Source organism: Rhincodon typus, chromosome 4, assembly GCF_021869965.1.
Source record: "Rhincodon typus isolate 14 chromosome 4, sRhiTyp1.1, whole genome shotgun sequence".
Classification (NCBI taxonomy): domain Eukaryota; kingdom Metazoa; phylum Chordata; class Chondrichthyes; order Orectolobiformes; family Rhincodontidae; genus Rhincodon; species Rhincodon typus.
The window spans coordinates 28,988,196-29,015,772 of NC_063335.1; the positions used below are offsets into that span (position 1 = coordinate 28,988,196).

Consider the following 27,577-nt stretch of genomic DNA (forward strand, 5'->3'; position numbering starts at 1 on the left):
CTGGAGGCCTGGAGCGGTGCGGAGTGGCTAAGGGCTGGAGCAAAGTGGGCTGGAGGCCTGGAATGGCTGAGAGCTGGAGTGGAGTGGGGACAGTTGTTGGACTAGGGTCTGGTGCGGGCAGTCAGCAGCTTGCGAAGCCGGTCAGACCACACATGGAAACTCCTGCGCTGAGCTACAGCAATGTAATGTTTATCCCTTTAACAATGTCTTGTTTCTAACTTATACTATGAATCACTGTAAGGTAATGCAACTTCTTTTCTTTTTTATTCCTACTTTTTTGTTTCTAAGATTTGTAACTAGGTACTTTGTACCTAAGATGGCGCAATGAGAGGTGACATCTGAAACATTTCACAGTACTTCTGTACTTGAGTACATGTGACAGTAAAGGATATTCTATTCTATTCTAATTTAAAGGAGCAGTTAAGAGTCAACCATATTGCTGTGGGTCTGCAATCACATGCAGATTAGACCAGGTAAAGACAGCGGATTCCCTTTTCTAATGGGCATTAATGAACCAGATGAGACTTTATGACAACCTATCAGTTCCATGGTGACCATTAGAGACAAGATTTTAATTTTATATTTTATTAAATATGTCAGTTTGTGGGAGTTGAACCATGTCCTCAGTGTATTATACTAGCTTATTGAATTATTAGTCAAGTAACATTACCACTATACCATCATCTCCTGCATAAAAAGCTCACATGTAGACCATAGCTAACAACTCAGATGTGTGAGTCGCAACACTTCAAAAAGTTAGCTCAACTCCATGAACATTGTGGAGAAGGATATGCCAATCCCTGCAGTGGAGCTGACCACATCAGCAATTCAAGGTGTGAGCTCACAGCCCATCAGCCCACAACCTGAAGAGGCACTTCTGAAAACTCAAAATCCTGGGAATGTGCAGGGAATCCTAGAATCAGGTCACAGATGCCTTTTTAAAAAAAAAATGTCTCCCAAATTCCCTAACTAAGTGAACAGTTGTTTTATATTCATCAAGCAAGGGATGTGGGAAATAGGGTATATCTTTTCAGTACCTGGCAATTCCAGATCAGGTCCAGGTGGATATTGAGTAAATATCCCTCTACTCTACACCAACATAATGTATCCTATAATTTCAAATTAGAAATGCAGGAATATCCATTATCTTTCGGTTCTGTGGTATTAGGAAACATTGTTATTTTAAAATATGCGAGTTTTATGACTAATTATTTCATGCCTTCACTGTGTTTAGCATACTTTGAAACCCAAGGGAGGCTAGAATATTAACAAACAGTGTTTTCACATTTGTTGTATTTCTGCAGTAGTCCAAAAGACATAGGTAAAAAGTTAACAGATCCTGTCATTGAAATATAGGCTATCTCATAGGATATAAAGGGGGTTGAGAACATTAGGACTAACTCTATTAGATTCTCAATCGGATTTTTTCAATAGTTACATTTGCTTTGAACAAACTTCACTATTTTAGCTGAGATTGGTTACTAAACTGCTCCAACTTTCAACTGATGCTACAATTGCTCTCCCTCAATCAATAAGACTGTACATTTTATTTACAAAATATTACTCAGTGATGAATTTTCATAAAAATAACTTACAATGCCTTCAGTGCAGTGGGGGAAATTTTAGATCCATGGACAGGATCAGTTCGGACTCTCCGACTTGCAGTGTAATACCCTTGTATAAGCCTCTCGGCCTCGGAAGTAAGTTCAGTCTGCTGGTTTCTAGCAAATGCTAGCAGCTGATCAAGATGTGTTTTAAATCAGGAGACATACAGTCACAGACTGATCAGAAGCACTCCAGAAGAATATATCTTACTTGATTCCTAAATACACATTTACTCAACTATTTTTCAATTTATTAAGTAAAACTGCAAATTTAGTAAATGTGTACTAACTAAAGAACTTATGACATTTAAATCAATTTCAGAATTGAAACCCGTTCCTCCAGGTGAATCACATTTTATTTTAGGCCAGCAAGTAAAATATCTAAATCCTTCACATTCAGAAAATGGACATACATGAAGAACTAAGATCGAAGCTAGAGAAACTAATTTATAAACCGTAATGAACGCAAAGACATTGCCATTTTTATAAGAATTAGTCATTACTTTGTGCTCTGTACAGCAGATTTTCATTCATAATCTGATTATCACCATGTCCTTAGAGGAGGGCTCTTAAATTGATATGATTTTGTTATCAATAAATGTGCTTAAAAATTAAACCCAATTAAAATCAACCTTTGCATTGTTGCTTGGAATCCAAAGGTGTTGAAATGTATTTTTAACACTTGATATGTGTTTTACAGCTCACCCTTATACTTATAGAAACTTAATGCTTACACCATGAATCTATTCATGTTGTCTGGCGGTTTTTCAAAGTTGACCAAGGGCCTCTGATTTTATCTTTAATTATCAATAGTTCTTTTCAGTTTAAAATAGTTGCTCAAATTTTACAACCTTTTGTTACAAGGGTTTAACTCTTGCAGCATCAAACTGCCACCAAACAGCAATTGGTTTCTCCTTTATGAGTCAGAGTGCACACAAATGATTTGACAAAAGGATTTTACTCTGGATCCACAAATGAAAAAAGCAGTGCTTATCAACCTTCTTAATCACTGCATGACCATGATGTTATGGCACTGCTCGTGTATTTTTGAAATTCATACTATTTTCTCGAATATATACTCTTTATCATAAAACTAGTCGTTTGACCAGACATATAATAATAATCAATCTTCCTGCACTTGCAAATATATGCATTAGTTGACAATAAAAACAGGACTGGCTTTAAAACAGATACAATTTGAAGCAGCATTTTGGCGTCTGATTCACCTGAGCAGCCTGATGTAAGATCCTTCAATGAACCATTGATTGCTGTTTGATAAAAAGGGCACAAGAATTATTTTTGAAGAATTTTCTGTGGGCATAGGAGATGCACTGGAAAGCTCCTCTTGACCTCAGAAAAAATCTTACAGGTTTCTATAGGTCCATCATCCAGATTTAGTTCTCCTTTCCTCTCCACATGTCCTCCCTCCACAAGCCAAATCCGTTTCCACCCTTGACAACTGGCATGCTATAATGCAGTGTTTCTTTGGTGCTGACAGCTCAACAGCAACATTCAAATGAGTCATGTACATGATAGTTCATGCATTCCAACACCAGCTTTGGGTCGGTGGCACAGTTAATTAACTGACTTGGTCCTTATTTCAGGTGACAATCAACCATTTAAGAATAAATTAAAATTACACCACTTTGGTCACAGATGAATGACAAAGAAAATTACTATGACAAGAATGAAAGTAAAATATTTCAATCATTTGTGAAATGTGTTTACAACAAAACCATACATTAATTTGCATGTTAGTTAGGTAGGTACCATATGGAGATGTACTTTAATCTTATATTTATGGTCATTTCAGCATTTACACAATTTGACAGTGAAGGTCCTAAAATGAAAATAAGTATTGATTCTCATTTAGTCAACACTATTTTAGTCAACACTGTTGTAATAAGGTTTTCCTTTTGGTTCATGGATTAGCAACTAGATCAATTTCTTATTTTTACCTTTTCATAGTCTTGTGTCGTAAATTTCTGCAGTGCTGGATAAAGAGGCTTGCTTGGATTCATAGCTTCACTCAGTACATGCTGTATTAGATGCACAGGAGAATGGTAGTTGGATGATTCACCACAGTAAATCAACAGACCAAAACCATCAACCAGATTAGCTGGGACTGAGCTGATGTCCTAAGTTAAAGAAACAACAAAAAATCAACAAGTTTTAAAAAGAAAAAAATGTATAAATTAAAATTGGGCATCTTTTGGGTTCCTATCTCCCCATTTGCACTTTAAAACAATAGTAGCAGGACCAAATAAAAGGCTATGTTTCAACACCAATCTACTGTATGGTTCCAGCTCATTTTAGTTATTGGGTAGGTTTCATGTAAGTAGTTGAAGCATCGCATTGAAACCTCATGAATATATATTAATTGAAATCAAATGCCACAGTCATGATCCATGAACCAATTTCATCTCTGCTTGCTGAATTACTGCTTCCAACCCAACCAGAATGGCATTCCATGTTCAGATCCAGTTATTTTGTGCATTCACAAAAAGCAGTTGGGGTTCAAATAATAAAAACTGATTGCTTATTTGCTATTGTACTATACCTGTCTTCTGTGAGCTTCAAGGCTTAAAAGGTTTGACATCTTTCTCTCTAAAAGCGCTATGCTCCCTCTTTCTCCAAGTACTTCAAGTACTTTGGCACAGTAGCTCAGAGGTTAGCACTGCTCACAGCACCAGCGACCCAGGATCAATTCCAGCCTCGGGTGACATTCTGTATGGAGTTTGCACATTCTCCCCATGTCTGTGAGGGTTTTCTCTGAGTACTCCGGTTTCCTCCCATAGTCCAAAGATGTGCAGGTGAGGTGGATTGGCCATGCTAAACTGCCCACAGTGTCCAGGGATGTGTAGGTTAAGTGGGTTAACCATGGGAAACACACAGTTACAGGGATAGGTTAGGGGGGCGAGTCTGGGTGGGATGCTCTTTGGAGAGTTGGTGTGGGCTTGTTGGGCTGAATGGCCTGCTTCCATACTGAAGAGATTCTATTCTATGATTCATCCCAGTTAAGATGCAGCTGCACCTTCACATTGGTGACGTGCTGGATCTTGTATCCTCTAGTCCAGTAAACTACCAATAGGAAGAATGACAGCTCAGTGAATTAATGTAAATACACATTGTCATACACAAAGGACTCCTGAGGTGTAGTGGTAATGTTCCTATCTCTGAGCCAGGAAACCTGGGTTCAGGTTCCACCTGCTCCAGAGGTATGTCACAACATTTCCGAAAGGGTTGATTAGGAAATATAGGCACACTTGACAAAAAGGGCTTTTGTGGTGTGGTGGCCTCTGAGCTAGAAGGGATGGGTCAAATCCCATCTGCTTTATAAGTGTGTACTAACACCACTGTACAGGTTAATTAGAACACATATAATACTTCACACACTCAATATATGTTCAAACTGAAAATCACCCCCCATTTTGCTTTAAACAACCCTTGGAAGAATTTAATTTGACACAAATATTAATTAATAATTGATTTGTAGTCTGGATACAAAAATCTGATAAGTTTCCAAAGTGGCCATGCAAAACAATTTTCCATTTAAAAATAAAATTAAGATAGGTGCAAGTATTCTTAACATGATATTAGCTGTAGTGAATGAGGATTTGAACTAATGATAATGATATAGTAACTATTACTTACTTTACTCTTCTAAAATGACTTTCGGATTCCTCCTCAGTGTTTTATCCCAGTACGAATCATGTTTTTTTCCCTCATATGAAGATTCTAAGCGCCGAAGTTATGAAAACCTGGGCTTATTCAAAGTCATCACATTCAAACCTTAATATTGTTAACATTGAACAGTATAATCATGGAAGAAAGGTGAACTTTGAAATTGATATTGACAACATGAGGAATCAGTGTGCCTACCATGGTATGACTTTGACAAGGGGCAACATATTTGAATAATACGAGATTAGAAAGCATCGTAAATAGATTTGTGAAGGGTGAGTCATGTCAGACTAACGTAGCTTCTTTTTGAGGAGGTCACTAACATGGTGGGTAATGGATACCTGTGCATATTACTTACTGTCTGTCTCCAATCTCTCAACCTATTTCAGCACATGCCATAAGATCACCTCCAATTCTGTGGATATTTGTTCTTACCGATAGTCTCTTGTGGAGAAGATTATCAAATATACTCCTGTTTTTCCTGGTTCTCTCCCCCAACCACTCCTCCACACCCCACCAAGGAAAGAAAAACATTTTTAAGCTTAGCCTTCTTTGGGCTGTAATTTGCTTTGTTGTTGGGTTGATCCAGTAGGATACTTAATACTACTTCTCATTCTGGTCACTGAGTAAACATTGCAATCTACCGTTGATGACATCATGGGGGCCCAAATTGTCTGTAAAGGGAATTGTATAGTTTTCAATTCATGTCTTTGCCACGTATGCATGGGAGAAGATGAAACTGGAATCTGTTGGTTCCTGATGATTCCAGGGTGGGAAAGAATTGCTCCTGTGGCACAGTGGTAGTGTCCCCATCTCTGAGCCTGAAGTCCTTGGGTTCAAGTCCCACCTGCTCCAGATGTTTGCACTAACATAGCACATTTAAAATCAGGCCCTGTTATTCTGGGAATCATCACAAAAGATTTAAGAGCTTTTATGGTGCAATGGTAGGAGACCTATCTTTGAGCCAGGAGGTCCAGGTTCAAGTCCCACCTGTTCTAAAAGTGTGTAATAACATTTCTGAACCACTTGATTAGAAAAAAGCATTTTTTTTAAAACAGTCTGGATTCCGACAAACTAGGAAAGCTTGCAGAATGGGCCATGAAGCAGAGGAGAGATCATGGAGAGAGGAACATATACGGAGATGTGAATGATTGGGCAGTATGAGAGTGTAGAGTTGGCAATGGGATCAGTGATTGCGATGGACTGGTGGGTGGTAAGTTTGTTGGGGCTGAAGAAAATATTCTTGCCTCTCCTGGCCCACAGCAGTGCTTTCAATTTACTTAAGGAAAACTTCATGGATCCAACCCAACTTCCCTTTAATCTACACTGATTCCCTGGAAACCTAGCAAAAATGGGTAAAAGAAAACCTTTTAAAATGGAAAGATGCCACCTCAATTAAAAAGCTTACTGACTATTCATTTCCTAAGAGGAAACCGGTTTTGTCACAACCCTCCACATCCTATCCACCTCCACTAAAACCTGGTGAGTTAGGAGCTAGATTTGAGATTTAAAGTTAATTTTACATTTCACTTGCCACAAATGCATCCATTTCTGGGGACTAAAATTTCTCTCATTATTTCAGGCTGGGCTACTCTAAAATACATCAGCAATGTTTAAAGCGATTACTGGCAGAAGACTGCAAGATTACTTCCCACTTTTAGTTTGGCTGCAGCATATATGTAAAAGAAAATAATTTTAAATTGTGTCAATGTTTTTATCTAAAGTGCTAACTACTGATTTCAATTTTTATTTAATAAGAATCAAAGTTTAATTCAACATCACACACCTGTGATATACGTTATCCTTGAACAGAATAAGATACTGCCTGGCTTTTTTTCTTACCATTGAACCAATTACAGCATCTTCTTGTTGCATGGCTTTCTTTAGGTGACTATCAGCATCAGCCAAAGCCCAGAAGTTGCACTGGATTGGAAAGGACATCTGTTGATCAACATCTTCTCCAAACTTTTTCCCAGAAATAAACACTGTGGTACTCCTAGTCTCTAAAACTAATACAGACACAAGACACAGTTTCAATGCAAAATTCTATTAAATACCAACTACCTAGGGCTGATGGTAATGAAGTGTGGAGCATACCTGTCTGAAGTAAATCAAGTTTGTCTTTTCTGTATGAAAAAAGTTCTCCTATATAGCAGATACCTCCTTTAGCCAGTAAGGCAGAGCCAGCCTGAACTTTGGCAGTGCCAGTTCCATGTTCATCTTTCGAGACTGTAGCAAACATTTCATATGACGGTAAATGTCGCACTCCACAAGGCACAAGGCTCAAACTATATGTTAACAGCCTACAGAAAAATGGAAAAATCTTCATGAAAACAGGCCCAGATAGATAACTGTAGAGCAGGAGGAGATTTTATCCTCATAGTTAAGACTACAAAAGGCATGAATATCACCCAAAAATGGAAAGTGTTTGATGCTGGCAGACAAGACTATGGAACAAATGCTGGAAAATTAGATTAGAATGAGATTAGAAGATAGATGCTTGAAGACCAGTACAAACATGTAGTTTTGAAGGGCCTTCTGTCACACTGTAAAAATTCTACAACACTACGTATTTGGGAAAAGTTCAATAGGGTTGAAAAACTGCCAATGTAACACCTTTATTTCAATAAGAAAAAAGACAAAAATCAGGTAAGTATAGACCAGTTACCTTAACGTCTGTTATTGAGAAGATATCAGAGTCTGTTGTAAAGGGTGTAATGGCAGAGCATTTAGGAATACATAAATGATCAAACAGAGTCAGTATGACTTTATGAAAGAGAAATCATGTGTGACAAATTTACTGGGAAACTTTGAGGAGGGAACAAACAAGATAGATAAATGTGAAGCAGTGAAGACAATATATGTTGGGGAGTCTAGGACAGAGGATACAATCTCAGAAAGTATTTGATAAGGTATCACACATTAGGCTACTTAATATGACTCTATCATGTTGGATGCAGGATATTAGCATGGATAGAGGAATGACTAACTAATAGAAGAAGAGGGTTGCGATAAGGGGAGCATTTTATAGGTGGCAATCTGTAACTAGTAGAGTGCCATAGGGATCAGTGCTGGTGCTACGATGTTTATAAATATATATTTATGACTTGGATGAGGAAACTGAATGTATTACTGCTGATGACATGAAAATAGGTGGAAGCATGACACAAAGAGTCGGCAGAGGGATGTATACAGGTTAAGCCAGTGTGTAAAAATCTGGCAGATGGCACATAATGTGGGAAAATGTGTGATGTTATGCTTGTTGGCAGGAAGGATAAAGGACATTAATATTATTTAATGCAGAAACACTGCAGAAAACTACAGAGGGCTTTGGGAGTCCTTTTGCAGGAGTCACAAAAAGCTAGCACCCAAGTTCAGCAGGTAATAAGGAAGGCAACTGGGATGTTGCAGAGGGAATAGCATATAAAAGTAGAGAAGTTTTGCTTATAAAAGGCACTAGTCAGACCACATCAGAGATAGTAAAAACTGCCAATGCTGGAGTCAGAGATAACACAGTGTGGAGCTGGAGGAGCACAGCTGGCCAGGCAGCATCAGAGGAGCAGGAAAGTTGACGTTTCGGGTCAGGACCCTTTTTCAGAAATGCTGAAGAATTTCTGAAGAAGGGTCCCGACCCAAAACATCAACTTTCCTGCTTCTCTGATGCTGCCTGGCCCACTGATCTTCTCCAGCTCCACACTGTGTTATCACTAGTCAGACCACAGTTGTGAAAAGTTTTGGGCTCCTTATCTAAAAGATATACTGGCACTGGAGGTAGGCCAAAGAAAGTTCACTAGGCTGTTCTTGGGCATTGAAGGATTATCTAATGAGGGGGGGTTGAGTAGGTTGGGCAGGAATGAGAGGCAACCTTATCAAAACATACAAGATTCAGAGGTAAGATGTGCAGAAGTTGTTTCCCCTTTTTGGAGAGTCCAGGACAGAGTATATAATCTCAGAATAAGGGGTCACACATTTAAAACAGGGATGAGGAGGAATTTCTTCTTTCATAGTGTAGTGAATCCGTGGAATTTTTCACCGCACAGTGCTGCCAAGGTTGGGTTGTTAAGTATATTCAAGACAAAGATGGACAGATTTTTAATCAGTAAAAGAATGAAGGGTCATAAGGAAAAGGCAGGAAAATGAAATTGATGATTATCAGGTCAGCCACTATTTCATTGAATGGTAAAACAGATTCAATAGGCTTAATGGCCTACTTCTACTCCTATGTCTACAGTCTTGTGTTTTTGGGCAGAATAAGGTTAGCTTTACTTTTCTCACAGGCTGATCAATGTCTGGAGCAAGACTCCAAAAGATGGAATGAAAATTTATTCCCAATAGAACCTTAAGATGGCATGTGATACCAAAGTTATCACATAGTTTAGAAGGTATTTACTCGATATGACTCCTAGGTAATAAAAAAGAGGTAAGGGCTTGCCTATTGCCTAGGAAGGACTGTGGAGACATTTTTTTTCAAGGACTTCTGAGCTTGCAGTAGATCTGTTTCTCGCCTCTCCTACCATAGGTGGGATGAGTACGTTTTGGTCATCCTGGGTACATAAATATAAACATGGGTCCAGTCTCCACATCTATGTAAAGTTGTTAAATTACTATGCAAGCACCCCTAAGTAAAACAATGTATAAAACTGATTAAGTCCATTCCTCAAATAAAGCACTGGGTGAAAACAGACCAAGGGTAGAATCACATCCAATCATTAATAGTGGTGGACAATTAAACAACAAACTGGAGGAGAACTGTTCTTGACCATTCCCAATCTCAATGATGGTGAAACCCAGCATATAAGTGCAAAAGACAAAGCTGCAGTGTTTGCAACCATCATCAGCCAAAAGTGTAAAGTAAATAATCCAGCTCAACCTCATCCAGAGGCCTCCAGCTTCACAAATGCCAGTCTTCAGCCAATTCAATTTATTCAACCAGCTATCAAGAAAAGTTGAATATATTGGAAGCAGCAAAAGCTTCACCACTAACAATATCTTAGCTCTAGGGCTAAAGACTTGGGCTTTAGAACCAGGGCACTCCCTGGTTAAGTTGTTCAGGTACAGCTTCAACACTGAAATTCACCTGTTGAAAACCACTAAGAGTGTCCTATTCACAAAAGAACAGAACAAATACAATCTGGACAATTATCACTACTGGGTTTCCAACTTTATTACAGCCTTAGTCCAAACATGGCCAAAAGAGTTGAACACAGAGTGACTGCCCTTGAGCAAAAGGTTTTTACTGGTTGACTTATATCTAACCAAAAGGAAGATGGTTCTGGTTGTTGGAATTCAATCATCTTAGTCTCAGGATATTTCTGCATGAGTTCCTCAGGGGAATGTCCTAGGTCTAAACCATCTTCAGAAATGGCCTCCCTTCCCTCATGAGGGAGATGGTGGGGATGTTCATTAATGATTGCAGAGTGTTTAGTTCCACTTGTTACTACACAGATAATGAAGCAGTCCATGGCCACAGGCAGCAAAACTTGGACGAGATTCAGGCTGGTGTTAACGCCAGGTAATATTTGGATCAAACAAGTGCCAGGGAATGATCATCTCCAACAAAAAATTAACATCTCCTCTTGACATTCAATGGTATTACCATTGTTAAATACCCAACCATAAAATGTTGCCTTTGCCCAGAAACTACATTAATACTGGGCAGAAATTTAACTGTCTTGGAGAAGTGGGTTTAGATACAGATGTGGTTATGATGTCCTGAAACATGGTGTTTGCTCAGAAACCCAACATTATCCTGTAGCTTCCAAGTCTTTTCCAGGTGCATTTGCAGGCAAGCAAGATTCACCTGTAGAACTGTCAATAAGTAATTAAAATAATTAAAGAAACAATTAACTCAGGATTTAACCAGCGTTCTGTCTTTAACAATCAGTGTACAGGTTCCATAAGCAGGTTAGAACATCTCGATGTCAACTAGCCCAAAAACATGGTGGCATGTGGCTTCTTCAGTAAAATTGACAGCCTGTGCTTTCAATCAGGGAAATTGAATAGCTGCACCCATGGATAAAGTGGATGCTCACAGCACTTTTTCTGAGAATATGCAATAACAGCTTATCAGGTGATTTCCAACTACTTTGAAGTCATTTCATCTGTCTTTGACTTCGCTCATCTCAATCTGCACTTCTCTGCTGGCAGCCTTCAATGTGGTATGGTAACAACTTAATCAGCTCTACCTAGGTCCTCTGATGAAGGATAAGTAATGTAGCAAGATCAAAAGCAGCAGGAGCAACAGCACTTTAGCTCCTCTTTCACAATCTGTTCCACAGGGCAAAAGGGATAGGTATAAAGACCCAGCTCCAAGGAGGTGAAGCCCACAATTCAGTCTCTACAAACAAAGGATTACCTCACTCAACATTGTGCACTAGTGCCTCAGGAGATTCAGTTCTTCATGCTAAGTCATTGCTGACATCTGCAACCTCCTGGAACAAAGCTTTCATTCCATTTAACCAGGCGATGATTACCCCACACCTACTGTTCTATATCTTCCTTGGAGTTCTGTAATATTTTATCCAGTAAGGAGGAAAACAGAGAGTTGTGACTGTGAGAAGTAGACAATGTTGGTGAGGGAATTTTATTTTGTTGCAGGTGACTGAGAGATATGGGTAGGAGATGACACACAGATGACAATGAGTGTTGACTATTTAGATGTGGAAAGACCTGAAAAGAAGAATGAGTGCAGTTGCAAGATATATTATTCTGAGGACTGCTGTGCAGATGAATGTCAGAAGTCACATGACACCAGATTATAGTCTAACCGGCTTATTTGAGGAGCACTGCTTCTTCGTCAGGTGAATGTGAGGAAATTCAGAATGAGGAAGGTGGCACCTGAAAGATGTATGCCTCTCGCATCTCTTGCACCAGTTACTCACTTCCTTGGCCACTTCCATCATGTCTGCTTTGTCTGAGAGGCTGCCTCTTCTCATTATTGATCGACACAAATTTCAGTTACTCAGATTCTGCAGCAAGACCTCAGTAAACATCAATGAGGTGTTCACAGCATCCCTGCACTCTCTTTCATTCTTGTTGTTGCAACAATATAAATAAATGAACAGTTTAATCCGAGTTTAAACGGGTCCCTTTAATGTGAAATCCTTCCATTTACATTTCATCATGTTGTCTCGTCTGCCCTCTCTGGTAAGGAAATCAGAAGCAGGATGCTAATGCCAGACTATGTTAAAGTACCATCATGGCAAAGTCTGAATTTTTTTTTCATTCAAACGGTTTGAGCATCGCTGACAAGCATTTATTTTCTGTCCCTAATTGCCCTTGAGATGATTTAATCACGAAATACATGTTCACCCAATAGGGACTGAGTTCTAGTAATTTGACCTGGTGACAGTGAAAGAACAGGAACACAATTCCAGGTCAGGTTCTTCTTAGGCAGTCCCTTGGAATTGAGGATGATTTTCTTGCTCTCCAACATTGTGGGTCCCGATTAGTTGAATACTGGACCCACCACAGAAGAGGCACGTTAGTTTTGCTGGTGGCTTGGATCACCAAGTTTAAGTATGCTCCTTCTGATATTTACACCTGGCCTTCATCTAAGCCTGTAGGAGACACTTGAAATAGTTGACTCCTTTGTGATGTTTGTTCTCCAATTTGGATGGTCTTAGGCAAGAGAGTTCTGCAAGTTGATGAGTATGTTGTATTTTTCAAAAAGGGTTTGTGGGTATTCAGGATAATATATGGTTCTGAGAGGAGTTTGCAGTGGTGCTGTTCTCATGCATCTATTACCTATTATTCTAGGTAATAGAGGTTGCAGAATAGGAAGGTGCTGTTGAAGGAACATGGTGAGTTGTTTCTTGTAAATATTGCACATTACATCCATAGTGAGCCAGTGATGGAGGGAATGAATGTTTAAGGTGATGCATGGGGTACCATTCAAGCTGGCTGCTTTGTCCTGAATGGTGTCAGGCTTTCTGAGTATTATCTGTGCAGCACTTATCCAGGCATGCGGGGAATATTCTGTCACATTCTTGACTTGAGTGTTGCAGGAGGTAGACATACATGTACTGGAAGAATCAGAACATAAGTAACTTGCTACTGGATTCCCAGCTTCTGGCCTGCTCTTAAAACCACAGTATTTGGTTGGTCCTCTTACATTTCTGATAAATGGTAACCTCTGAGATGTTGATGATTCTTGACTCACTGATGGTCTCCTTGCTGTGTGCAGATCTGTCAGAATGAAATTCTGCCTACTGTTAGAAGAACAGATTAGAAATTAGGAATTTTAAGATAAGTACCTGTGAATGTCCAAAGCAATAGGAGAGGTACTGAAATCAATCTTTAAACACAAATGTTCAGCTTATTTGAACTCTTGGAACAGCCATACTTCCACAGGTTTTGCTTGTCATATTGGGTGATCCCAAAGGAAGATCTGCTGCCTGCTTTATCTGTTAGAGACAAACTACCAGTAGCTGTGAAGGTTACGACTGACCTAATTTTTTTTTTGCCTGTGATTTTGTCCAGAGTGCTACCAGGGACATCCTGAGGACCTCACTGTACTCTGTACACACACACATAAGGCAGTTGGTGAATGAATAATTTGCCAGCGCTGAAAATCCCATAAACCTTACCTCCCCCTCACCCACCCTTTGCTGGCGATAGCCAAAATAAGCATGCAGGTGGATCCGACTCTCTGGCTGTATTCCATCCGGCCATTGGTGCCATCAGTTACACAATGCACAGCTAAAGTACAACCACAGAAACGGGTTTCTAAGTGTGTTCCAAATTCGCTGGGAGCTATCATGATGGATTCTTATTGCATCAGTCTAACATTTCAAATGTTTTATTTCTATGGAACAGATTTACGGGATGCCTTTTAAGAGAGACAGGAAATGTCTCTTCAAACGTGGCATGAAAACATTGAGAAATCTTGACAGTGGAGTGCAGACATGCTACAATGAGAGCTTCATGTCCATCTTGTGTCACAGAAAAATCCACTGGAATGTTTAACAAGGGCTTCAAGTGCTTGGAGTACATACCATTGAGAGTGCCCAGAATAATAGTGATCTGTTATGTTCTGAAAAGGTTCACCTAGGTGTAAAATGTAAGAAATGAAATCTTGCAATCAACTCTAACCACCAGATCAATCACCTCACCTCAAGAGTCCTCCTGTCATTCATCCAGTCAATGGGCTCATGCAATTAAATTCATCATGCGTTGGCATTCATGAAACAAGTGAAAGGGGATATTGGCATTCAAAACACTAAAAGGAAGGCATGGAAAGGTAATTAATAAATAACCATTACGTGACATTATTAGAAAAGGAATCTTAACAATGTAGTATTTTATTACCATCCTTATACACACTCTTGATGTATTTTAATTTTTGTTTCTTACACAAATGAAGCATCTCATGTGGCTTCAGGTAGAGTGATTGCTGGCTTGACTGCTCTGATGCTTTTGAACTGCTGAGAAAACTTCTCCTTCTGCAACTGTGGAGGAGGAAATTCAAGATTGAGAAGTGAGGCTATATGTTTTATATTGGTTGTGGGAGGAGGTGGAGGTTGGAATACAGGAGACAAATGGGAGTGAAGCTTCTACCTTCATGCCCCTTTTTTCTGTCATCCATCACTGGACCAGGAGCACATCACCCTATTGTAGAACAGTTTGACAACAATTAATAGCACATTGCAAGGCTTAGATATGTTAAGATCTAGTTTTAAGGCAGCAGCCAAATTTTCATTCAACCTAACATGGCTGCAATTCTGGCCTGCGTGGATTCATTTGGCAGTTCAGCTTTAACCTGCATGGAACTGGCTATTCCCTCCATTGCTGACAGTTTCTCAATTCCATTTATTAACAATCAAAGTGAACACTTTCATCCTCTCCATTGTTGTGAAGAGTGTCTTTTGCACATCTCTCAGTCCTCGACCAAGTTGCTGACACTTTCTTTTTAGCATTCTCCTTCTTAACAATAGTGCCTAGGTTTCAGCGTCTCTGTCCAACTAAGCACAGGGTAGTGTGAATTATGCCTCAAAGCAGACTGTCAACAGTTGTCCTTGCCACCCATCAAGGTCTGCTTATTCTGATTGGTGAGATATAAATCACTACATGAAAACCCAACTAAGGATCTAAGTAATCCGGTGCTATATATCCTATGATGGTGCATCCTCCGAAGAAATGAGTTCCTCTGAAGAATCATCCTCATGGATGCTTTGCAACACTTGCTGCACATGAAACCCTGGAAGATAAAAGTAAAATATGATTTAGATGTGATGATGTTTTATAATTTTGGCAATAACTGCACTCAGTCTGTTTGGTTCAGTAATTGTTTCAAATAAAGTTAGCATATATGTCAGAGACATTTGTAATTCTATCAGTGGCAATTTGTGAGCTTCCTGTTTATCTCTGACGAACAAGGATACATTGAATGGTGGTGCTAGAAAGGTAGGCAGTGTTCAGGCTCCTGGGCCCTTCTGCTGCAGGCGGCCGCTTTCTCTCTTCTTTCCTATCTTTTTGGCTTCTTTCTTTTTCTTTATCTTCTTCCTGTCGGTGGTGGCGGAGGGGAGCGTGACTCCAGGTATTGGCGCGGCAGTGGCTTCAGCGGGTACCAAGAACTCCTGGTTGTGGTTGGCCTGGAGCAGGCACTCCTGGTTATTGGCATGGTGGTGGCAGCTCCTGGTTGTGATAGACTGAGAGGTGAGGTCTCGTGGTTGTTGGCACAGTGGCAGTGGAGCTGGGGGTTCTTGGATGCGGGACAAGTGTGGGTCTAGCATGGCACCCGGCATCAGGGGCGTGGTGGGCACAGTGACTAAGAGATGGCACCTGGAGAGTGGTGACTCTGACGTTGGTGGGTCGAGCACAGATGTCGTTGGTTGGCTGGCTCAGCTTTATCCTTTTATTCTTGAAGCATTTGAGTGGCACTAGATTTTGGCGACAGTTAACTTTTCACTGTATTTTACTATGTTGTTCATTGTAGAGTACAAGTGACAATAAAACATGACACACACATGTTTACATGCACCCCTACACACACACCTACTTTTTGGAAAGTCATAAGGGACTGGAGGGTTTGAGTTATGAGGAGAGTCGCAGAGTCATACAGCATGGAAACAGGCCGCTTGGTCCAACTCATCCATACCAACTAAGATTCCCAAATTAAACTAGTCCTACTTGTTTGCATTTGGCCCACATCCCTCTGAACTTTTCCTATTCATGTACCTGTCCAAATGATTTTAAATGTCGTGACTGCACCAGATCCATCACTTGCTCTGGCATTCTACATACAAACCACTCCCTGTGAAATAGCTGTCCCTCAGGTCTCTTTTTAAATCCTCTCCTCTCGCCTTAAAAATATGCCCCCTAGTTTTGAACACCCCACCCTAGGGAAAAGACCTTTGCTATTCTATAAAGTCACTCCCTCAACCCGCTATGCTTCAGTGAAAAACATCCCAGCCTAAAATCCCCATAGTATCGAAGCAGGATATTCAGCCCACTGAGTCCACACCGATCCTCTGAACAGCATCCTACCCAATCCCTGTAACCCTGTACTTTCCATGGTTAATTCACCCAACCGTCATATTCATGGACACTATGGGCAATTTAGCATGGCCAATCCACCTAACCTGCACATCTTTGAACTGTGGGAGGAAACCGGAGCTCCCGGAGGAAACCCAAGCAGACAGAGGGAGAACGCAGAAACTCCACACAGACAGTCATCCGAGGACAGAATTGAACCCAGGTCCTTGGTGTTGTGAGAGAGCAGTGCTAACCAATGAGCCACCATACCACCCTCTCCAACCCTGCAGGCTTGGCAAAATTGTGGTAAATATTTTCTGAACCTTCTCCAATTTATTAATATCCTTCCTATAGCAGGGCGACCAGAACTGTGCATAGTACTCCAAAAGTGGCCTCACCAAAGTCCTATACAACCTCAACATGACATATGTAAGCTGCAAAAGTAACAGGTTTCAATTCATGGGGCACCACCATCAGTACATGGGAAAGAGAAAGATGCTCCCATGAGATGCACTCTACTAAAATAAAACTGGGATCAGTGTCCTGACAAGTTCAAAAAATGGGGTCGTTGATAGACATTTAAACTCATAGGTGGTAGGTGTGGGATTAACGTGAAGGTTTTTTTTTAAGACCAAAGAGAAAAGTCAAGGCTGTATAGCAGACTGATAGTTTGTGTGAATCGAGCACAGTGTGGCAGGAACAGGCAGGTTTCAATGAAGGCAACAGGGTATTAGTATTAAGGTTATCTCATGGGAAAATAATGAGTTAAAAATGAAGGCAAACTATTTGAACGCATGTAGCATTCATACCAAGATAGATGAATTAATGGCATAAATAGTTTGAAATTGTAGTCATTACTACGACAAGGTTACAAGATGTACAAGTGAGCAAACCAAAAATTCGGGACATTTGATTTTTAGAACAGATAGGCAGAATGGAAAGACTGTAATGACGAAGAATCTTAGCCCAGAAAAGTCAGAGTATAGTACAGCATGAGCTAAGACATGTCAAGCCATAAAACATTAGTTGAAGTAATTTATAGACCTCCTAATTTTAGTATGTTCCACAGAGTACGAATTAGGATCATACAGGGTTATGAAATAAAGATAATGCAATAATTTCAGGGGACTCATCATCATATAAATTGGTCAAGCCAAATTAACAAAACGCAGATTGGAGCAGTTCATGAACTGGCATTCAAGACAGTTTTCTGGAATAATGGGCAGAATCATGTGCATCTTGTCCTTGCTGGAACAGTGGGGCTATTTTCAGGTTTAGAAGCCGAATTCCTATCAGTATGCTTTGGCAAAGCTCTTTTCAAGAGCAAAAGCATTAGCATTCCATTCTCCCTGAGCAATTATAGACGGAAGATGGGATGATGCACCCATTTTGCCAAAGAATGAATGTCTAATTAAAGAAGCAATGCCATGGGTTATAAGGGCTCAACAAAACTTGTATTTTTGAGGCAGCAGCAAACACAGCATTGGAGAAGTGACCTGGGAATATGGCACCCTGGCTCTCTGACCCTTACTTAGAGGTTCTGCTGTGGGAATTGAGGTGCTGCAATGTTGTGAGCTTTCTGAAGGTCAGGAAGAAAAGAATGACCAAGCAGGTGTGGTTAGAGGTGGCTGAGGAAGTCAACAACCTGGTACCTCCAACCTTGAGACAATGACCTGGATTTTTATTCTTGAGACAGTTAGCAGGTGTCAGAAAAAAGTCTTAAGCCAGGGAAAGTAGGATTTGTATTACATGGGCTGGGAGGTTATAGCCTGCACTCAGGCCAGCTGACCCAGGAAATGATTCAGAGATACGCCACTGGTTGCCAAGGCAGGTGGTTTGAAAGATCTGAAGAAACATAGCAGGCCAGGCAGCATCAAAGGAGCAGGAAAGGTGACGTTTTGTTCGGGACCCTTCTTCAGAAATATTATCTCTGTGTTAACTGTGACTCCAGCATCGGCAGTTCTTACTATCTCTGGTTTGAAAAATCTGTCTGAGTGCTGCATATTTACAACACGGAATTTGTACTCCCAATAAAAAGAACCAGGAACAAAATAATAATAATTTGGTCAACAAAATAATTTAAGAGCCATCTGAAACTTTAATTAAGAAATGAGGTAATTTTTCCTGAGTTCTGTAAGAACATGAATGTCACCTGAAGTTCTGATTTCTGTAATGTGGATGGTTGCTATATATGACTTTGAAATAACTGGGAAAGGGATGGCTCCCTTCAGGTTGCACAATTCTGAGTTGAACCACGACACACATAAAGATAGGATATTAATTGCTACTGATTTGCAGAAAAAAAGCCCCAATGTAAATATTGATATTCCATAAGCTTTGAGATATACAAATATTCAAAGGAACTTCTAAGTGAGAAATCTGCTGGATATTGTTCTATTGCCATATAAAAATATACATAAAATTAAATAACATGAAATAGCACCTGTCCACAGTTACTGGATCACTTGTAACAATTAAAAGGTCTAAGCATTCCATTGTCTGCTTTTCATTTTTGCAGGTCTGAACCAGACTCAGTAGCAAGCTGAGTTTGAGAATGTTGTAAGTGCCTGGAGGAACAATCTGTGCAGCAAAGATATTGGCCAGAACAGCTGTGAATCTCCAAGGTGAAGATGCAGTGGTAGAAAGTAGACATTTGAAGTTGTCACTGATGAAGGGTGGATCTTTAAAGGAAACATGAAAGGTAATTAGTTTTATTACTTTAGCAAGTTCAACAAATTTTGATTATATTGATTTCATGTATGGTTTGAAACATTTCAAGTTAGCTTAAAACAGGCTGAAGTCAGAAGTCACACAATGACATGATGAAGGGGCTACGCTACAAAAGCTAGTGATTTCAAATAAACCTGTTGTACTATAACCTGGTGTCATGTGACTTCTGACTTTGTCCACCCCAGTCCAACACCGGCACCTCCAACAGGCTGAATAGCTTTAATGCTATCTTAATAATGTACTTTTGCACTGCTGTTGAGTACCCTTGGGAAGTAAAATATTGTTAGAAGTATAATATAAGACAGAAGACTGGTGATCAAGTAGAGAGATAATGTCATGCTCAGAGCAATAAAGATACAGAACAAGTACTGGTAAGCACGACCAAAATGCAAAGATTGTAAAGTTAGAAACAAACTGATCAGTTCTTTCAATCTTTAACAATTTCTAAGTGAGAAAATTCAAAAAGTAGCTGACGCATACACACCAAAGAGATCCCAATTCAATCTTTGGCCTGTGACATTAGCTAATCTTAGCTCAGCGTTAACAGAGACACAACTGGGATGGTAACTGAGATGATATACCTGGCCACAGTCCATGAGCTGGGGATCAAAAATCTTGATTACATTAACAAAGAAGTACACATGTGCTTTTTGAACTAAGAACCAATTAAAATTAGCTGCAATATCTCCCATGCTGAAAAAACTAGCTGATATTCTCTGTAAGGGTTCAAATATTAATAATGGCCAGCTCAGTAATGCAGTAGAGGGCATCTGGTACGCTTGGAAGAGAGGAAAACTAACTGATCAGGAAGAAATATGTCAGATGCATTTGTTTTGAGTATAAATCTCTATCTTCCACAAGGTGACAATTGATCCAAGCTTTGAAATCCAGTTCTTGACAGCACCTGTTATAAACAGAGTGGTAAACAAACAGAGTTTGCAACATAATAAGATCATTAGAAATATATCTCAGAATACCAGGCGTAACATTTCTGATAAAAGTCATACTTTCTCAAAGCGTTTCATCTTGCACTCGTCAGCACAGTTCATAAAAATATCAATTCAAGGGAAAAACCAACATTTATACTGCATGAGAGCAGCATGTTGATTAGTTGACAAGTGGACTCTGGCAGAGGCATTGCCATAGAGAAAGCACTCATTAATAATGATTGACAGGCTTTGTTTAAATTTTAAAACAAGTTGACATTGATTAGTCAGGGCATTGCCCTGAGAAAAGTACCAGTGAATGGCTGTCACTTGTTGAGTCAAAACAGGTGCAGTGTGCCTACATGTTCTTTTGTCTGCAAAGGACTAGGCCCTGGGTATTGATATACGTAGCTTCCAAGTGCAAGCCTAACTGAAAATCTAACATTGATTGTCAGTGTAATTCTTCACACACTCAGGATTATCCAGCAAATGCTGCCCATTTGCAAAATCACATCTCATATTGGACAACATGTTGCAAGTTTTGCAAGAATGGCCTGGTTGGGTATGATCAGTACCTTGCTTATTGCAAACAGCTAAAATGCTATTTGATACAATCTGTCAGTCTTTATTCTGATTAATGCAAGGTGAAAGACATTAACAAAACATATCTCTTTTCAGCAATATTCAAGTTTCTACTACTATTTGTATTTAATATTAATAAAAAACAAATCTTAATTTATTGCTTGCCTTTTATCACCTTGAAGGAACACAGTGATAATTTAGGCCATATCAACTATATCAACTGAACTCAAAAAGGTTCCACACTATATTGAACTATTCTATATTCTAAAATCACTGTCCGTTGGTTTCCTATTAAATACAGATCTTACCGTTTGTAAACCATGGCTGTATGCTATTTGCTTCCATACACAATTGTAGTTGTGAACCACTGTATACATGAGCCGGAATTCCTATTATATAGTATCTATTGCCCATCTTCATTCTATTAGGAAGCTCATCTTTAAAAAAAAGTATTCCAAATTTCCAACATTATTACCTTATAGTTTACATATTGGTTATATTAAGCATGTCAAAATATATATTTTAGTTCACTTGTCCAAACTAACCTACAGGCATAAGATTGCTTTTGATACCTTCATTCATTCTGCCAGGTCTCCAATAGGATGAATATCTTTGCAGTTGTGAACCAAACTGTTAGGTAGAATATCCCGGAAAGATAAAAATTTTTTTGGGTGTACAAAAGAAAAATCTCATCTAAGTCAGCCAAGTATTTTTGACTTTCTCCACATTAACCCTGGAAGTCTGAAACTTACAAATTACTGTTAATTACCGCCAATGTTATTCTTTTTACCAAGTCCATACCAAATTTCTCCTTGCTTATTAATGGAAGACTAAACCTAAGAAAGCACTTGAACCATAACATTTCAGGTAATAATTTCTCGCCCTTTGACAACATTCTGGTTTTTTCAAGACTGCATAAAATGTAAAATTAGCCTAAAAAAAGTAGGTCACAGAGCTTTTGAATGTCTTTGATCCCCTATACATGGTATCTTTCCATTTTATGAGGCATTATGTTTTCAGATTAATCAATTGTGAATTGTAACTTAAAAAATGCAGTGAAGACATTGTAATTTTATGTAAGCATCATTGTAATATCAAAGGTACCAATACTTAAGACTGGCAAAAACAAAAGTGCCCAATCTATCAGTTGTTACTGATTCATCTTAATGGGCAGAAAATTGTGGACAGCTAATAATAAAGAGGAATACCCACAAACTATAATGATAATCCTTGCTAATGCCAGATCAAATGATAATCCACTCACAAGAATCTATTTTCAAAGCAAAATTAGTTTCCTGTGTATCAAGTATGTATATGCTACAAAGACTTAACGTTTATGTCTGTTAAACCATTACTGTGACTGTATGCGTAGAACCCCGCAAACAGCTGTTTACAAGTGTAACAAGAAAGCACATTCTACAGCAAGATCTACTTCATTTAGAAAATAGAACAGTATAGCACAGAAACAAGCCCTTCGGCTCACAATATTGCGCCGAAAATGATACCAAATTAAACTAATCCCTTCTGCCTGCCCACAGTCCATATTTCTCCATTCCTTGCTTATTCTTGTGCCTATCTAAAAGCCCCTTAAACATTCCTATAGAATTTGTCTCCATGACTACCCCTGGCAGTGCGTTCCAGGCACCTACCACTCTCAGTGTAAAAAAAACATGCTCCTCTAATCTCCTTTGAACTTTCCACTTCTTACTTTAAATGCATGCTGTCTAGTATTAAACAATTCAACGCTGAGAAAAAGATTCTGACTGTCAACACAATCTATACCTCTCATAATTTTATAAACTTCTATCAGGTCTCCCCTCAGCCTCCGCCATTCCAGAGAAAACAATCCTAGTTTGTCCAGCCTCTCCTTATAGCTTATACCCTGTGATCCAGGCAGCATCCTGGTAAACCTGGTACTTTACTACTACTTCAAAGAGGAATAGATTGTTGCATCACCATTTGGAAAAGTAATCCCACAAATTAATTTTAGAATACAATTTAACTGCATTTGGTATCTTCAGTATTCACACTCAAGCTGAACGCACAAAAGTGACTCACTATGAGCCTTGGAAATTTCCAAGACCTCAGCAGTACTTTTCTGCATGCAGGTCAAGGTCACTCATTTCCTCATGCGTATATTGTGGTCTACTATAATGCCAAAGATTACTTGGTTTAAACACTGTTTTTGAAGTTGTATTTTATAGCTGACTTTTAACATGTTCCTTATCTATTTGTATGTGTGAACCCAAGTACAAGCTGAAGCTCCCATGGTTCCGCACAAAACCTCCTCTCACATATAAAAATGGCTAACAGAATATACAACTGAGTCAGCCTTTGATTAGTGATCCAGTCTCCTACCTATGTGGTAACTGTGTTAAAGTAAGGGCCTTCTGGTACCCAATCAGGAATGAAAGATTGTAGCAATATAAACAATACTGTCATCATGGGAGTAACTAAAGATGTTCCATCTCCCTGAAAAATCATGAAAAGTTCAACTGCATCTTTGATGTCTGCACAGCATAACTGTTTTCATTCATTCATGGAATGAGGGCATTGCAAGTTAGGCCAGCATTTACTGCCCATCCCCAGGAGTCAACCACATTGCTGTGGGTCTAGATTCACACATCAGGTAAGGATGGCAGTTTTCCTTCCCTAAAGGACACTAATGAACCAGATGGGTTTTTTCCTACTATCAAGAATGGATTTGTGGTCATCATTAGACTCTTAATTTCAGATTTTCATTGCCGTGCCAGGATTCATATCTGGGTCATTAGAACATTACCTGAGTCTCTGGATTAATAGTCCAGTGATATTACCACTGGGCCATTGCCTCCCCCAAATGAGTGCATAATATATAACAATATAATATATAATGTATGGATTGATTTCACAGAGCAACAAAACATTTAATTTTCCCTCATTCCCTTAATGATTCACTGGCCAAGCAAATTCTGAGAAATTATTTGGGAAAACCTATTTTCACTGTCTCAGTGACTAACTACAACAGTAATCAAATGCAAAAATTAATCATGTGATCTATCATGCCAGATTTGATTAGATTTGAAATAGTGCAACTTTAGGAGCCTGCTGACTAAAATCAAACATTTACCAGTAACAGAAGAAATCTTAAATTATTTAAGATTACTAACATGAAACACTATTTGCCATTTCAATAAGATTGTCAACATTTTAGCCAATGTTACAATAAAAAAAACTCACCCCTTAAGAATACAGTGAAAGACTGGTATCTAGAATACGATCTGTTGACTTGATTTCCTTTAATAACATCAAGGGCAGCTGCATCAATTATTTCAACAAGCTGTTTGTCTTTTGAAAATATATGATAAAACAAAAGTAATATTTTAGGAAATATTATTGTATTGTAAACGAGGAAAAAATTCTTCTTGCAGAGTGGTGAGCCTGTGGAATTCTCTTTCACAGGCCAAAACACTAAATAGTTTCAAGGAATTATATTACCTAAAGGGATAAAAGAGTATTGAGAGAAAGTAAGAACAGGGTACTGAGTTGGATGATCAGTCATAATCATATTGAATTGTAAGCACGCTCAAAAGGCTGAATGGCCTACTCCTGCTCCTATTTTCTATGTTGCAATGTTTCAGGTCCTACTCAGCCCAGAATTCAACTTCTGATGCAAAGACTCCGCAATGCATAAATTCAAGTTGAGTACTACTCATGGTTATGTACACAGATTATATTTGTTTTTGCCAAAAATGGTACAAACAGAATGATAAAGTGGATGGTGGGTAAGAAACAGAAACAACTTGAACAACAAAAACTGACATATTCTTAAAACAAAACATTTCGGAAGGTTTGATAAAATGTTTCACTTGCTTTCTCCTTCAAAGACAGTGCTATGCTATTGTTTCAAGGTGTTAAAATAGCCCAGCAACACACCAAGTGATCAGACTAAGCAGGGAAAAAAGGTCAGGATTCCATTTATTCCAGACCATTACTGTGAGTTTTCACATGGATTGAGGGGTTACAGAGTCTTAGAAATAGGTGACTGGCATCTGAGGGTCCTTTCCACCTGCTGTCTCCACAGTAAAAGTGTCTCCAGTTAGCAATGCAGAGTAAGAATATTGGCCTACTTTCTGCTCTGTAATTTTTGAACCACTGAAGTTAATTGTAACGTATATGTGAATATGCAGGTTACAATAAGAAAATTCAGCAAATGGCGCAGAACAATGAGATTTTTCTTGCCTTGAGTAGATCAACCAATCATTTATTTAACCAATTAAGCCAGTGGGAGAATGTGTTTCAAACTTGTACCATTTGACATCCTTATGTAATACCCAAATAACTTAATTGTTCATTGATACACAAACATACTGACTATTATTACTGATATTATAAACAAAACATACAAATGTATATCAGAATTTTATGACAGAAGCTCAATATTTTCTATTTCCACCATGCATTAAGTTTATCGTAGATTCTGTTCTTCAATCCTGAGCTATTCTACCCACACACTTACAAAAGTTATTTTAGAAATGTCTCTCACCAAAATGTGCCAAACATAATTATTTCATATATAATTAAATTTAGAATATAATGAATTAAGCTAATAATGTAAGAAATTATACACATACCACCCAGCACTCTGAATTTCACATCTTCCTTGAGTGCAGAGTTACACAAAGTGCACGTGAAATCATTTCGCACAGTTGCTGATTCTGTAGCACCTACAGTATGCACTCGAATGTACTGAAAGCCTAATATATGTAATGATATTAAATATTTTTAATGACAATATGTATTATAAAATATATAATATTGTAATAATATAATATAAAAATTAATATGCAAATCTCCTTCCAAATGTGGTGGGAACTAAAGTGATGCACTAATGCACCACGCGTGAGGATAAGGTCAAAATAAGCGGACCCAAAATTCTCCACGTGATACATCTGACCTCTGGCTGAATATTCTTACATATAACCAAATGTCACTTGTCTCAATGGTGGCACTTACATTAGCATCAGAAAGTACTGGCCAACATTTATCCACGAAGCATTACTACTGAAATAGATTAATCGATCATTTTCTATATGCAGCACTTTGCTGCATTCAAACATAGAGACTATTTAAAAATGAAATAATTGGGATATTCTGCCAATGTGATTTGTGTAATATAACAATAAGTTATATTTATAAAGCACCTTTAACATAATGAAATTCATGAAGGCACTTCATAGGAACATTATAATAAATTATGAGACTGTACCACAACAGAAAATATTAGGTTAGATGACCAAATGTTTGGTCAAAGGTGTCAGGTAACTTTAATAAGTATTTTGATTCAGGAAAGTGAGGTAGAGGAGAGGGAGAGACGTAGGAAAGGAATTTTAGCGTTCTGGGCCCAGGTGACCGAAGGCACAACAACCAATGATGCAGCAATTTTAACTGGGTAGCAGCAAGGGTTCCTAGGTTGGGGGAGATTATAGAAATAGGGCAGTAAAGACCTTGAAAGGACTTGAAAATAACACTGAAAATTTTAAAGTCAAGGTGTTGCTTGACTGAGTGGGTCAGTGAGCACATGGATGACAAGTCCCATTTGCCTGTATTTGGCCCATGTCTCTAAACCGTTCCTATCCAAGTAAATGTTGTAATTGTACTGGCCTCTACCACTTCCTCTCACAGCCCGTTCCACATATGCACCACTCCCTTTGTGAAAAAGTTGCTCCTCAGGTCCTTTATAAATCTTACCTCTCTCACCTAAAACCTATGCCCTCTAGTTTTAGACGACCCTACCCCGGGGAAAAGACCTTATTCACCTTATCAAGGCCCCTCATGATCTGATAAATTTCTATAAGATCATCTATCAGCCTTTTTTGCTCCACAGTTAAAAGTCCTAGACTATCCAGCCTCTCCTTGTGACTCAAACCTTCCAATCTGGGTAACAACATTGAGGATTTTTTTGCATGCTTTCCAGTTTAATAACATCCTTCCTAAAGCAGGGCAATCAGAATTGTACACAGTACTCCAAATATAGCCTTACCAATATCTTGTACAGCATAGCATGATGTCGAAACTCAGTGCTCTGACTGATGCAGCAAATGTGTCAAACGCCTTCTTCATCATCCTGTCTACCTGTGACACCACTTTCAAGGAATTATGTACCTGCACTCCCAGGTCTCTCTGTTTGACAACACTCCCCAGTGCCCTATCATTAGCTGTGTAAGTCCCGCCCTGGTTTCTTACCAAAATGCAACACCTTGCACTTATCTGAATTAAACTCCATCTGTCATTCCTCAGTCCACTGGCTCAGTTGATCCAAGATCCCACTGTACTCTTAGATAACCTTCTTCACTGTCCAGTATACCACCAATTTTGGTGTCATCCACAAACTTACTAACTATGGCTCCTATATTCTTATCCAAATCGTTTATATAAATGACAAACAACAGTGGACCCAGCACAAATCCTTGCGGTACACCGCTGGTCACAGGCCTTCAGTCTGAACAACAACCTTCTACCACTATCCTTTATCTCCTACAATCAAGCAAATTTTGTATCTAATTGGCTAGCTCTCCAGGGATCCCATGTGATCTA

At 39.0% G+C, this 27,577-nt stretch overlaps 1 protein-coding gene across 2 annotated transcripts in view; it reads right to left on the reverse strand.

The window, feature by feature from the left end:
* mcmdc2 (minichromosome maintenance domain containing 2) overlaps positions 1 to 27,577 on the reverse strand; it is a 43,110-nt gene that overhangs the window by 3,030 nt on the left and 12,503 nt on the right. Inside the window, exons 5-12 of one of the 2 annotated variants that reach the window (XM_020532142.2) lie at positions 25,615 to 25,737; positions 24,221 to 24,328; positions 21,310 to 21,438; positions 19,207 to 19,444; positions 7,386 to 7,591; positions 7,131 to 7,297; positions 3,563 to 3,742; positions 1,596 to 1,738 (exon numbers count right to left, since the gene is read on the reverse strand). In XM_020532142.2, the coding sequence (XP_020387731.1) occupies positions 1,596 to 1,738; positions 3,563 to 3,742; positions 7,131 to 7,297; positions 7,386 to 7,591; positions 19,207 to 19,444; positions 21,310 to 21,438; positions 24,221 to 24,328; positions 25,615 to 25,737 (1,294 nt within the window). Of the gene's footprint in view, positions 1 to 1,595; positions 1,739 to 3,562; positions 3,743 to 7,130; positions 7,298 to 7,385; positions 7,592 to 19,206; positions 19,445 to 21,300; positions 21,439 to 24,220; positions 24,329 to 25,614; positions 25,738 to 27,577 lie in introns of both variants that reach the window. The other variant, XM_048595489.1, reaches the window with a different exon arrangement.